The following is a 15,482-nucleotide window of genomic DNA, read 5'->3' as shown; positions in this document are numbered from 1 at the left end:
TTGTTTCGTGCATCTTCTGTTGTCGTTTCGTAGTATGCCGGAGTATTCTGTAATTTTGATTACCACATAATTAAACAACAAAACAATGTCCTATTATAATGTTATTAAGTATATATAGCAAAAGAGTTACCAGCAGTATTTCTGTGCAGAATAACCTTGAGGGTGATTCTTGAGCCTTGTATCTTTCTTCATAGTTCAGGATATGTGCCCAACTTAGAATAATTGAGACGTGTGCTTGAAATCCTGGTTTCATGCTCTCACATATCACCCTCATGAGAAACTTTTCTCCCATCTTGAACAGCTCAGTTCTAAAAAAAACATCATTTGGTGTTTTAGTTATACAAACTCATTCTATTATAATATATGGCGTTTTGATTGTTTTTGCATGCATATTCTCAAGTAAACGTTATGAATTGATAGTTTGGCGTTTTATTTTGAGCTGTTCTCCCATCTTGAACAGCTCTGTTCTAAAAAAACATCATTTGGCGTTTAATTATACAAACTCATTCTATTATAATACATGGCGTTTTGATTATTTTTGCATGCATATTCTCAAGTAAATGTTATGAATTGAAAGTTTGGCGTTTTATTTTCAGAGAAGTGTACATACTCATAATCGCCAATTCCAGTGAAGATGTATGTGGAAAGGTTATTTTCAGGGTTTGTCCTTTTTTCATGTATTACCACTTGCCTCCTTAGATAAGGTGACAAACATGCCTTGCTCAATTTTTTTTATCTCTCTTCTCCTCTTCAGCCACATTCTTTTTTTTATATATTTTTATCTTCTTCATCATCTTTATCAGCTTTTTTATCACCAGGCAGTTCTTCAGGGTTTAAAAATTTATTTTCTTGCATCAGCTTTGTGATGTCTGGAGTGTTGTCCTCATCACCTTTCTCCTGCACATCTGACATGTTTGGCGTTTTTGGTGGCGATGTTTTGATGGCGTTTTCATCCTGAGGTTTATTGGGTGTCTGTTCCTCTTCAAAACTTTTCAAGAGGTTTTTCCCAGATGTAGTTGGTGGCTCTTCATATGGCGTTTTATCAAACACTGCCCCTTCTTGGTCAACACTTTTGTTCACTGTCTCCCCTTTAGTTTTTTCTTTTTCCGTGTTGAATGCCTGACTGTCTTTTGTTTCTGTCGTGGCGATGTTTGGTGTCTTATCAAATAGAGGCATTCTTGGGGTCTCTTCAGCTGGTTGTAGATGTTTTTTTATTGCTTTAATTGCTTCATCCACCATCTTTGAATTATCAAGACCTTCTTTAATATTAATCATTTGTTTTAGATCTTGTCCTGGCAGCTCCAAAATCTCAACAATATTCCTCTTAATTATTTTTCCCCATTGTATCTTGAAATGTGATATTCAAGTGTCTTGAAATCACAACTCCATCTCTCAATATCCTTTTCGTTTACATCTTCATCTGATGATAAAGTATCCTCTTCATCATCATATATGGGGGTTCTTGTAGCAGTCGAGGGTTCGACGTTTTGTTCTATTGCCACATCCCTTGTATCCCCTTCTCCTTGCGTTTCTCCTTCCCCTTCCCCTTCTCTTTCTCCTTTTCCTTCTCTTTCTGCATCCCCTTCTCCATTCCCTTCCCACTCCCCTTTCTCTTCTTCTTCTCCTTCCCCTTTTCCTTTTCCTTCTCCTTCTCCTTATTCTTTTCCTTTTCCTTTATTTTCATCTTCAATGGCGTTTTCCTGAACTATTTCCACTTGCATGGCGTTTTCATCAATTGTTTCCACTTCAATGGCATTTTCAATTCCAGCCATCTCCTTCTCCCTTTCTTCTTCATTTTCACATCCTTCCTCTCCTTGTTCTTCATTTTCAAATTCTTTGGCGTTTTCATGAACTGTTTTCTCTTTAATGGCATTTTTTTTTCAGCCATCTCCTTTTCCCCTTCTTGTTCATTTTCATCTCCTAGTACCACCTCATTTTCATCCTCAGTTTCTTGTGTATCTTCTTCTGTTTCAGCTGGCATTTCTTTGGCGTTTTCATCAACAAATTTTGAGATGTTCTCCGACAATGGCATACATTGTGAGTATTTAATGTGTACTAGGAGGCTGTTTGGGTATTCAATCTTTGACTGTTTTAACAATGTGCTCATTTTATTATAACAGTCTTCCAATTGTTTGTATGCTCCATCCAATTTATCAGCCATTTTCTGTTATATTAAATAAAAGGATTTTGTTTATCATGGTGTTTTTTGTTTTTTTTTATTTATTATTTGAACAACATACCTCTTCAGGTTCTTTGTTTTGTTCTTCTTCATCAGCAAAAATATTGTCATACTGTGTTACTTCTCTGATAAGAGCATGGTTTCCTGATGCAGAAACTTCAAACATCGTTTCCCGGCTTTCTATATCCTCATTCACCATCCTTTGAAGCGAAGCCTCTTCATCATCATTGAAAGGCATGGCGTTTTGAACTTCATAGTTATAATGATCATCATGATCAAAACCATCATCATCATCAAACTCATCATCATACTCATCGACCTTGTGAACATCATCTTCATCTTCATTCTCAACATCATCACCATCATCTTCATCATGAACAACAATCTGCATTTTTCTTGTTTTTGGGGCTTGCTTCCTTTACCTTTTTTGACTGTTTTCCTTTTTTCTTCATTGCCCACAAGGTGTTTTGCCATTGCTCTCTCAAATAAGTCAAGAGTTTCTGTTGTAACCCACTCAATTGGGTATCCTTCTTTTCGGTCCCATTTTTTCAAATTGCAAGCATCGTTCACCAAGGCAAGCTATAACAAAAGAGATTTTCAAATGACATATACTTTTTGGCGTTTTTAATGACACACAAATGAATAGTGTAATTTTATTCTTACCGCAAGTATGATCAGTGGCCCTGTGTAATGCTTTTTGGGAGCCCATGCGGTTTTGGCGTGTTGCAAGCATTGGATTATATAACCACACCAGTTCATTTGGTTTATTTGAACATCTGGTGTAACATTGTGCAAGAATTGTTTGTTGACGACTGCATTGTCAGTTGCATGCCCCATTATAGTGAAGAATGCTACAAGGAAATTAGGCAGAAGTTTCTCCCAAAGCCATGCATCATAGGCAAAACGTTATCAAAGTATATCCTCACACTTGGTCTGTTAACCCAGCCCAATCCTCCTAACTGTGCTTTCCACTCAGCCCCTCGGAACTGTGCTTTCCACTCAGCCACCACGTGGTCTTTAGCTGTTGGTCTTTTTTTATGTTCACGGGCACCCTTCCATTTGGTATACCCGCTAAAGAGTTTACCAATTCTTCATTTATATGTATGGTATGGTTGCCAACATTTAGGTTGTTTGTCTTTTCATTATAATTTTCAACCAACCAGTACGCAAGCATTGTGGGTACGATGTCTATTTTCAACCTTAGTGTAGCACCAAAACCCATTTGGTGTATTGTCTTTCTTTGGTTTTCATTTAGATTCATAAACCAACCAGCCAATTTTGTAGGTTTTACTCTTGACAAGATCCTAGCACCACTGAACTCATGGTATGGTTCTTCCTCAACCTCCACATTCTGACTTAATGCCTTTCTCTTTTTGGCGTTTTGGGCCTTTCCAGTATGCACATTTATTCTCAATCTTAACCTCTTTTCGCCTATAAAAAATGATTTCACGGCGTTTTATTTTATGGCGTTTTAATAGTATAATTTAACATAACTATGATACATTTATGGCGTTTTATAAATCAATAAGAGATTATAGATGTTGAACAACTCAATAACAGTTAAAGGGCGTTTATAGCAGAATCCATACATTTTTTGGCGTTTAGTAACAAAGCTATGACATGATTAATGTGTTGTGGCCTTTAGTAACAAACGATACATATTTTGGCGTTTTGGCAACAAAGTATGAAAGTGTGTTTTTACATCACGAAAAGTAACATTTGTGTACCGTGTCCTCTTGTTGTCTTCTTTTGTTGCTCGTTCGTTTTTTGGCGTTTTGGAGCAGATGACTCTTCCCCTTCCCCCCTTGTAGAAACTGCAAATTTTTGTTAAAATTAGAACGCCAAAAGCAGCATAAACTAGCACAATGTAAATCAAATTTAACTCACTATGTTTTTTTCCTCTGGATCTGGTTTGATCTTTCGATGCCATAGTTTGTGTTGTTTCGCATTTTTTAGGGTTTTCGCGTTTTACGTTGGTTTTGGGGAGCTTTTTCTAGGAAGTATATATGTTTCGATCAGGCTTTGATGTGTTTTGTATATGGACATTTACCTTTTTGCCCTTATGGAAGCGCGCCACACTAATAAAAGTGATGTTATTTACGAAAATGCCACCGCGTCGTGTAGTCCATAGATTGTTTTGATCTGACGGTTCCTAATCGTTCTCACCGTTCTCACACTTTTAGTCGTTCTCTCTAAATCCCGACCCTATATATATATATATATATATAGTTGTTTTGTAGTCCAAATTTGATATTTATCCAGATGAAACAAGTGAGATTAAAGAATGGATATTCCAAAACATGGGGAAGAAATGGAGAACATGGAAAGGTTTATTAAAGTCACGTGGATATGATCCAAGCCTTACTATTGACGGAATTGTGACACAAAAAACTAATAATGACGATAGAGTCAATCCAACTCAATTTAAAGAACTTGTTACTCGTTGGTTCTTTCCGAATTTCAGGTAACAATGATATGTAAATTTGATTTCTTATACAATATATATAATTTTGAAACTAGATAAAAGAAATTTTATCATGTGTTAAATTACCCTTTACTATAGACTACATGTGCTGCAAAAAGATTGTGTCGCTCAAATATGAAGAAGCCTCATGTAACTGGGACAAAGTCGTTTGCTAGACTTCCTCATGAAGTAGTATTATTCTAGTTATTTTGACATATTATTGTAATATATTTAGTTTTTCTCTTTTACTAACCATTAAGCATAAATTATAGGCGACGAAGAATGATGGTGCGGTTGGATTGGTATACTATTGATATGTGCAACGAGGCTTGGGGACGAAGCAGTTATGCTAGGGCCCTCATTGATATCTCTACTGAACATGACTTTAAAGAGGTCCTAACCATGGCTATTCCTGAGTTGGATGAGAACAAGTATGTCAATGAGACTATTCGTGTGGAATATGAATGGAAACCCCCGAGATGTGCCCACTGTTGTGTATTTGGGCATGATTCTAAGGAGTGTCCAAAATGCATTCGATCGACAGTGAAACCTCCTACAAACAGTCCAAAAGTAGATGAGGATGGTTATGCGGAAGTCAAGACAAAGAAGAATGTAAGGAATAGCCGTTTTCAAGTTAACAATCAAAAGCCCAAGTTTGAATATAGACCTGTGGATAAAAAGAAAAAGGCAGTGAGTTCTTCCTACGTGAATGCGCGGTGCACTAGTTCGTCCAAGGTTCAAACACACAATTCGTTTAGTGCTCTTGGGTTTGTTAGGGGAATGGGGGTTCCTTCCAGGGGAGATATAAACGGGGACATGAGCTAAATGAGGAGTCTGACGATGACGAGGTAGAGGTTGTTTATGATGAAACGAATGAGTTTATGACATCGGGTACACATCCTACGTCTTCCAGTACAGGGGCAAGCACCTCTCACATAAAGTTGTCCAATGGATAGGTGGCTTCTGTTTCATGCTAAGGGGCTGCCGGTTGGTAGCAATTTCATTTTTGATGATGGCGGTTGACGTCGTTGTTTGATTTTTTTCGTTTGTCTACTAGTTAGTCATTATCATGATTGTAGTAAGCTAGATTGAGGTGGTATCTTGGTTTATTTGCTTTTTTTGCTTACATATATGGGGCATGTCCTATATATGAACTAGTGGGGAACTCATCCTCACTACTTGTACTTATTTGGTGGTTGTCTATAATAGAATCACTAGGGTAACCCTTTACCCAAAAAAAAAGACGAAGAATGATGGTGTATACCCAACCTGAGGAGAAATGTATATAACAACCCGCACTCGTAAAGATGGAAGTTTTGTTGATGATAAAGCAGCTAACGTTGTGGTAATGTATTTTTATGCATTAAAATATTTTTACATATCATGTGCGTGTTCACTTTTTTATATTATCATGTATTTAGGCTTCACTAAAAGCTATTACAAGTGACTCTACAAGCAAACCCATAGATTCGCATGATTTTACAAATGACGAATACTCAAAAGTTAAAGGCCCAGAGAAAAGAGGGTATGTTCAATTAGTTGGAAGAATGCCAACCACAAAAAGTAACGGTGATTCTTCGACTAATTCACATACTATTCATTAGCTACAAAGTGTTGTGAACGTTATGATGAACATTATCCAAGAACGTATCCCCGACGCAAACTTGCCTACAGTTCTTAGCAATATGAAAATAGAGGTACTTACATACATGTACTACTATGTCACACCCGCATCAGAGGCGGGAGCGCGTAGTGTGACTTGATCGGTTTCCATAGTATATGATGTAAGTAAACAAATTATATGAAATAAAACATGCACGACGTTCATCCATTCCATAATATAAAATACAAGTCATAGGTTGTTTAGTAACAAAAGACAACGTAAGTTTATAAGTTTTACAACTAGACTTGTCTAAATTAAAGTTTGAAAATCACAAGGCTTTGCATCCTATGTCCCGTTCGAAGACGGGATAATGGATCAAACCCTTCAAAATATGGATGACATCTTCTTCATAATAAACTTGAAACTTCATAACCAGCCGCACCAAGATCCACTTAGTTTCCTAAAATACATGTAAGTTTAAAAACATAAACAAAAGTTGGTGAGTTCATGTGTTTTAAATGCGTATCAAATGAGTCTTAAAAACATTTGAAAGTTCAAGTATCGAAAACCGGTATGTAAAGCGTCAATGAACTTGTTGATCATTAATGTGTAGCTAAGACATTAATATTTGTGCCGACATAGGAAGCCACCAACCCTTAAGCGATTTAGTACCGGTCCACCCGGCGGGGACAACAAAGGAACTCCATGCGGCCACACAAGGACCCATGAGTGGGGCTCGCCCTATACCCAATAGATCTATCCATTTGCTCCTTGGTCTTAAACAAAATTAATGGTGCCTAAGTTTCAGCCTATTTGCACGTGCTCAAATATTTCATTACATAGCTTAACCATACCACTATAACATGTATTTTCCCCCGAGAGTTATAAAACCAAAAACGTTTAAAAGAAAAGGGGACATGAACTCACAAGTTTGCATCCGTAATAGTGTGCTAGCAAAATGGGTATCCAACAGCGCATAATAACCTACAAGTTCTCTAACTCATTAGACACTTGGGTTTATGTTAAATCGTGTACACGTTGCTCATCTTGAACGTTATTGTATTTGTTATGTATTTGGAACCCTTGTGTACTTTAAATATGTTGGAATTTTTTTCGTATGTTTGTTTCAGTATATATATTTATATATATACTTCTTTATATATATATATATATATATATATATATATATATTACATTCATAATGTGTACGAATGAGCCTCGCCCTTCGTGAGTCTTCGTGCCTCGCACAAGCATATGTGGGCCAAGCACATGATAGTCCTTGTGCCTTGCGCAAGTGAGAATGGGCCTAGCCCATTTGAGTTTCCATGTCTCACACGTCATAAGTGGGCCGAGCCCATGAGTGTCTTTGTGCCTTGCACAAATAAGAATGGGCCTAGCCCATTTGAGTCCCTGTGTCTCGCACGGTATAAGTGGGCCTAGCCCATAAGCGTCTCCTGCCGCTCACGGGTGTAAGTTCGTTGTGTGCAATATATATTTTTCAAATATATATTTTAAGTTCGCTTCACATGTACATGTATGACCTGTTTGTTTGCGTATATTTGTTTCACAAATATATATGTATATCTTTTCAAGATATAACTGTTAAACATATTTATTTTTAACATCGTATTTATGTTAATGTACATGTACAGTATCCTTGGTGAATGTACACTTCAACAAGTGTATTTGAGTACATCACTATGTACTTGCGTATTTTATACATATACGTATGCCATATTTATACGTGTATTTGTACATTCCATGATTGGTATTTATGTCATATTTATACGTGTACTTGTACGTTCCATGATTGGTATTTTTGTCGTATTTATACATGTACGTATATCGTACTTATATGTGTACTTGTATGTATCATGATTGGTATTTTTGTACATGTACAATTCTTGTATTTTTACAATTACCACCAAGTGCATCCTTGTACGTATTTTTATATGTATTCGTATAATGGTTCAATTCTTATCCTCCATATGTTACACTTAGTGAAATTTTGCACTTTACACTTTCCGGAAATCTGTTGTTATAAGAGTATATATTACCGAGTCTAAAAATTATATTATTTTTAGTATTTCGTCGTAGTAACCGTACGTGTATATTTTCACGTCGAAAGTGACCAAGTGTCGCCCGGGATGTGTGCACGCTCCTCGTCGTGGCGATAAGGCGATCGTTGCCGGTGACGACGTCTTTGGTTCAATAGTGTGTTTATAATATATTTTGCGTTGGTTTTAGATATATATTATTTTCTTGTTAATATATATGTTTTTGTACGGTTTGTCTGATGTCCGGTTGTCTGTTTTTCGCATCCCGTTTAAGGGTATCGTGTATGTGTGTTTCATATGTGTATATATTTGGTGTCATTACTTCCCAAGTTTGGTGTCGGATACAACCTGTTTTCGTTACCCAGTCTTCCCAATTGAACGACTAACATACCCGATTACCCGTGACACGTAATCATTATTCACAGCAGGTTGTACGTTATATATATATATACATATCAAGTTTAACACGTTCAAACATCAAAACCATCAAGTATCTCAACACAAAACAAGATATATCTATCCATACATGCCTAAAACTATTACTTAGCATAACACTTGATCTTTTTATGAACCCCAACACTATAATTTATCATCATAACATCAATCATCATCACACATCAGAAAAACATAGCCAAGTTAACATGATTTTTGCAATCGATGAACATCTATAATTATCTAATGCTATAAACGAATAGCAAGACGTCAAGAATACTAACCGAGAGACGAAAGGGATGCGAAGGAGAGTGTGTTCGGCTGGAATGGAGATCGCGAGAGGGGGATAGGCTGTTCCTGGCTGCCATAACTTGTAGAGGAAGGGTCACAAGCTAGGGTTTTGTTTTTGCTTTGCAACTTGGAGAGGAAGGGACAAGAGCTAGGGTTTTGTTATTTACTACTACTCAACACACACATGCATCCATACTTAAATAAAAAGGCATGGGGGTAACTTGGAGAGGAAGGGACAAGGGCTAGGCTTTTGGTGGCCGATTGGGCTTGAGCCCAATAAAAGAAAAAGGGTGTTGGACTTGGTGTCACAAGGGGGCAAAGGTGAGAGGTTAAGTTGGGCCGATTGGTTTTGTTTATTTGTAATATATATATATATATATATATATATATATATATATATATATATATATATATATATAGGATAAGGATCCGTTAGGAACCACCCTTTATTGCGAGAACCAGTGTGAACACATGACATTTTTGTAATTATATTATGTTTATCAAAAAAACACGTGTTTTTCTTTTTTTCCTTATGTCACTATTATCTCCATTTTAGGGTTTCAGTAGTTCACCAGTTCATGGCCGTCACACTCGCCTCGCCTAAGAGGCATTCACGGCGGTTTTACAGCGGCGAAGAGTCGTGCACGGTAGTTTTCACAGCATATAGATAGTCGGCGTTCACGTATTTCATGGTGATTGCAGTTGGCACGGTGTTTATGGTGACATATGGTGTCTCCTGGTTCATCACCTGTAGATCCTCGTATATCTGATTATCCTCCTCATACATTGTCTGAATATCATCCTCATACAACATCTGATGCCGACTTTGGTGATCCATTTGCTGTCAATCCCGTTGATAGTCACAAAATTATGTCTAAAACTGTTATAAGTCAACATACCCTTCATGGTTGTGAAATTTAGACTCTTGAATCTATGTTTACATCAGACAATGTTGTCTTGTAATCAATGTATCTGATCGTTCATTATCTTTTGACACTAATTCGACTGGTACAACACCTACAAATACAGAACATCAAGAGTTGCAATTCGTTCGATTTGTGACTAAAGGTATTTTGTTGACAGTAAATGATGTATATACTTTGTAAATGATATTATATTAAACGATATGCACATGTGCATTATATTTACTGTAAATGATGTTGTATTAAATTATATGTACATGTGCATTATGTTGATTGTAAATGATATTGTATTAAACTATATGCACATGTGCATTATGTTGAAAATTAGACTATGTCGTTGATGTATAGTTTCTGAACAAGTGCCTTATGGATGACTATCCAATTATGTATAGGATGGCAGCAAACAAATGGGCTTGGGTGGCGGACAACTACAAAAAAATAGGGGAGGTGACTGTGTGGGATTGGCAATGGAATAACAATCCGACAACCGGGGAGGCATGGGTAGAGTTTATGTAGCTTTTGGCGCTGCTGAGAGACACCAGAATGAAGACGGGTCAATATGAGTTGGGTTGGCACTCGGAAAAATAAGTCGACTTTCAATGTTAAAACCGTTAGAGAGGATTTGTGTGTCCATAAGCGACATACTGATCAGTTGATACAGCTATTGCATCTTCCTCCATTTTTTGTTTCTGCAACTGTCATATGGCTTCTGTTTGAGAGGATAGGCTACCATCTTCTTCCACTTCCTAATACTTACTCTGGTCGTATTGTTCTTGTGATCCAATTTGTCTTCTTTTGTTAACAGGTGAGTTGATCACCTTGGTATCTATAGCTCCATATCCAGGCTGACCAATTGTTTCCTGACAAATTAAAATTTCAATATTCTTGCTTGATTTACCTTTAATTTTGATAGGTCTCCTCCAAAGTTTCATGATAATACATTGTCCAAATAAATTTGTGATGTTATTTCTCTCCTTGTGATGGACCAGATCAATTAGGTCTGCTTATAATTAATGGAAATGACTATCGAGAGAGACTTGAAAAGATTTATGAGTTTGGTGTTTGAGCACGTCGGGAGACTTTTCTGTTCGGAGCTTGAAGTCTAGGCTACAAACATATAATAAGGAGGTTCCCGAGCAGGTATTTGTTTGGAATAATTGGACACCTAAAAAAGTTGGTTTGGTCGGGTGAATAGCCTTAGTCGAGAGACTCCCAACGAATGTGGCACTTAAACCAAGAGTCATCTAAACACAGTCAAACTGCTACGTTTTCTGCAGCGATTCCCCAGAAACATGTGAACATATTTTTGTTTCATGTCGGTTCGCTCAAACAGTTTGGTCCTTAATTACTCAATAGTGTAAAGGCCCGGCTGCATTTATTTTCAGACTCAAAGATTTGCTGGAATATCATAATATTGTCCAAGGGTCTGCAAAAAAGACAAAAGGCGATTTATGCAATGTCCCTTATCTACCTCTGGAGCGTTTGGCGAATGAGGAACAAGATGGTTTTTAATCAAAGTCAATTGTCGGTGCAGAAGGTAGTCGAGGAGATCAAGAACATGAGTTAGTTATGTCGAAGGAGATGAGTTTAACTTGGGCGGCCTGGAACAATTTTGATGTATTTCTAGTATAGTATTCTGTTTGTTTTTTGCTATATGAGTTTTCATTCTGTTGGTGGATGTAATTGTGGTGTAGCACTTTGCTAAATGTTATGAATAATTTTATATAAGTGACATCTACAAATTTAGATCAACAAGAGTTGCAATTCATACGTTTTGAGATTAAAGGCATTATACATTTATATATGTTTCGAAGTTTACACTCACATGATTCATTTTTATATCCTTAAAGTTTTGTTTTTCATAGTTTACTGTTACATGCTTCATTATTCTCTCATCAAGTAAAATCATATTTATTTACAAACATACCATAATAATGCACATGTGCATTATTTTGCCAATACACCATAATCCATGTTTAATTATTAACCCTTTTCTTTTTTTATCATTAAACATTAAACAAACAATTGGTTTATTACATAAGTTACTTATATTTTCATACATCATGTAATCCTGCACATGTGCATTATGTTGCCAACCATCTTCCTGCACATGTGCATTATGTTGCCAACCATCACAAATAAACAGTTAACCATCAGTACATAATGTTATGCACATGTGCATCACATTACCAATGCTCGTAATCATCGTAATCATCACTGAATAAATGTTGAACAAGTGCGTAAACACGCCATATACCTTATTAATTAAAATGTTATATGTTTTACTTGTTATGTATACATGAACAATTACAAGTGTTGTACATTCTACACTACAGGATCAATTACAACTATTGTACATTCTACACCTAATGGCACGCTATATTGGATACCCTATGTTGAATCTGAATACAACCATATGGTCATCAGTATCAACTATCGCCGTTACCGTTGATCTTGCCAACTTCTTGTTCTTTACCGCACGCACTTCGTCACCTCCTTTTTTTTGAGGTTTCATCACGAGTTCGCTTAATTGCCCGCCTTTTTTGTGTTTATTTCTTCTTGCGCACCTGCGTGCATTATGTTGCCAACCATCTTCTGTAATTATCAAAAAAAAATAAACGGTTAACCAACAGTACATAATTATGCACATGTGCATCACATTATTAACACCCAATAATCATCAATAATAAACATTAAACAAATAACTGTTATTTTTTACATTCATTACTTTTATTTTCATATATTACATAATCATGCACATGTGCATGGTGTTGATACCAATCCATGATCATCACAAATAAACTGTTAACCATCAATACATAATGTTACGCACATGTGCATCACATTACCAACGCCCCGTAATCATCACGGAATAAATGTTGAACGCGCGCATAAACACACCATATACCTTATTAAATAGAATGTTATATGTTTTACTTTTTATGTATACATGAACAATTACAAGTGTTGTAGATTCTACACTACAGGAACAATTACAACTATTGTACATTCTACACCTAATGGCACGCTATATTGGATACCTTATGTTGAATCTGAATACAACCATATGGTCCTCAGTATCAACCATCGCCGTTACCGTTAATCTTGCCAACTTCTTGTTCTTTACCGCACGCATTCCGTCACCTCCTTTCTTGTGTTTCATCACGTAGCCTCCTTTTTTTGATGTTGCATCACGAGTTCACTTAATTGCCTGGCTTTTTTGTGTTTATTTCTTCTTGCGCACCTGCACCATATATTTAATGTGTTTACATAAATGATATCATTTAACATGAATTTAATAAAGGGATGCACATGTGCATAAACTCCCATCTGGATCATCAAACATTAATCAACCTTTTTACCTTTTTGTTTAACCGTCACGTAATCATATTCCATTCCATCCGGCATTTTAATTGACCTTTCATCCCTTGGTTTCAAAAAAAGAAATAAACATAATTTATCAATGAATATGTGCATTAACATTAACTTTATCATCATCATATACAATATGCACATGTGCATCAACATAAACGACCTTATTAATATACTCTGGCAAATTATGCACATGTGCATAGTGCATAATTATGCACATGTACATCAGCATGAATGACCTTAATAACCCATTCTGTCAAAGTATGCAGATGTACATAACTATGCACATTTGCATCCATGTGCCTACCCTTATTAACTTAATCTAGCAAACAATACATATGTGCATAACTATGCATATGTGCATTAACATGACTCACCTTATCAGCAAGCTTGCTTCAATAATAAACCTTAACTTGTACCAAATCAAAATTCGTAAGCTTGCTTCAATAATAAACCTTAACCTGTGCCAAATCAAAATTCGTATTATCACTAACCATATATAACATTAATCATTAACAAATCTATTATGGTAAGATATGCACATGTGCATAACTATACATATGCACACCTAATACCGACGGCGATTGATCCCCGGCGATACCATCGTAGTGACACACTCATTGAACCATCTATTCTTATAATCACGTTGGCACGTTGCCCTAATTACGAACGGATTAAAAATCCACAATGTTGCCCTAATTATTATGTTCCTAATATAGATTATACGACTAATTTTGTATGAATTTAGGGTAACCTCGATTATATGACGAAATATGAAATATCTGCTGGTAAAATCTCAAATCTGAGATAAAATCTCAATCCAGATGCTTCGATATGGTGAACTGATGATGGCGAACTGATGATGTATTCGAGACGATTATGTAATCGATTGTAATCGACGATGATTATGGCAAACTGAAGATGTATTCGAGACGATTATGTAATCGATTGTAATCGACGAATTGTTGAGATAATCAGGTTGAGAAATGTGGAAAGATTTGGATGTAATCGAGTTCTGAGTGTGGACGTGAAAGTGTTTATTAAGTGTAATTTAATTTATGTTTGAAGTCCGATAGTGGAGGCAGATATTTTAAAAGTTGTTTGGTATTTACAAAATTGCCCCCTGTTCACATTGGTTCTCGCGGTTCTCGCAATAAGGGTGGTTCTCGCGTGAACCCTAGCCATATATATATATATAGGAACAGGATCAGGAGAGAAAGCCTCAAAGTGTGAGAACGGCAAGAACGATTCTAAGCCACAAGATCTTAGTGGTTTGTGGCTGAGATTCATGTGGTGGCATTTTTGTAAATAATAGGGCCTTGGAACTACCAGGATGGTAAAATAGGAAGATCCAAACAAAGGTGCACATGCTAATCACATGCCATTTCCCCCCATCATATTTAAACGACAATAACTTTTTTATACGTGATTATTTTTCAGAAAAAATTTACACCATAAAACTTAGCGTTTTTTATCTTTCCAACGAGTATACTATTGATATACTTTTCGAAAAAAGAATTAAGTAGGTTTTATGGCGTTTTTCTGAAATGTATTAGGACCGGTTTGACTCCGAAACGATTGCGTATGACACGTTCGACGTGCGGAATCCGTGAACGTGAATAACTGAACACACGAGACGTACTCAATCTGTGATTCTATAGAAATATCTGAAAACTTACAAGCAACGTGAATCACCTTTTGCCTTTCTCTCTCTACTTTCTCTCTCTAGCTTCTCTCTCTAACCTCTAAGCTCCAAGGCTTCAAATTGCAAAAGTTCTTAAACTAAGGCATAAGCCTCCTATTTATAGGCCAAGGGGCTTAATGAGATTTCTCATTAATTACATAAATGCCACCTTGCTATTCTAACTAATATTACAGTGTAAGCTCTTGAATTCTTTGGTTTCTTCTACGAACGGACTTGACAGAGGCGATAGACATAAATGCACTAACAGACTCCCCCTTGGATATTGCCGTAGTCAATCCGTAGTCAAGCTAGTAGCGACTTGTCTTTCTCTTTCTCTCTGAGTCTTCTTGAAGATTTGACGTCTTTAACAACACAGACTCCTTCTTGCTCGAACAGAATCCCGGTGGATCTGTCTTCAGCTTCAGTTTCTCCCCCTTTCGGTAGTCTCTTCAGGCTCCCCCTTTCGTCAAGCTTCCG

General features: G+C 36.5%; 1 protein-coding gene across 1 annotated transcript; it reads right to left on the bottom strand.

Annotated features, from left to right (window-relative positions):
• Positions 1-768: 768 nt before the first annotated feature.
• LOC110914426 (splicing regulatory glutamine/lysine-rich protein 1-like) lies at positions 769-1,591 on the bottom strand. The gene is made up of 2 exons (XM_022159219.1): positions 1,500-1,591; positions 769-1,321 (listed from the first exon to the last, which is right to left on the bottom strand). The coding sequence occupies exons 1-2, from the start codon at positions 1,589-1,591 to the stop codon at positions 769-771; spliced, it is 645 nt and encodes a 214-aa protein (XP_022014911.1).
• Positions 1,592-15,482: the final 13,891 nt, after the last annotated feature.

This window comes from Helianthus annuus, chromosome 15, assembly GCF_002127325.2.
Source record: "Helianthus annuus cultivar XRQ/B chromosome 15, HanXRQr2.0-SUNRISE, whole genome shotgun sequence".
In the NCBI taxonomy this organism is placed as follows: domain Eukaryota; kingdom Viridiplantae; phylum Streptophyta; class Magnoliopsida; order Asterales; family Asteraceae; genus Helianthus; species Helianthus annuus.
The sequence above is the reverse complement of the archived record's forward strand: the minus strand, read 5'-3'. Positions and strand labels throughout refer to the sequence as shown.

Coding starts and splice junctions, on each gene's coding strand:
- LOC110914426 (XM_022159219.1), bottom strand. CDS start 1,591: ATGGAGAAGGGGATGCAGAAAGAGAAGGAAAAGGAGAAAGAGAAGGGG. Junction 1,322..1,499: donor AAGGGGATACAAGGGATGTG/GCAATAGAACAA, acceptor AATAATTAAGAG/GAATATTGTTGAGATTTTGG.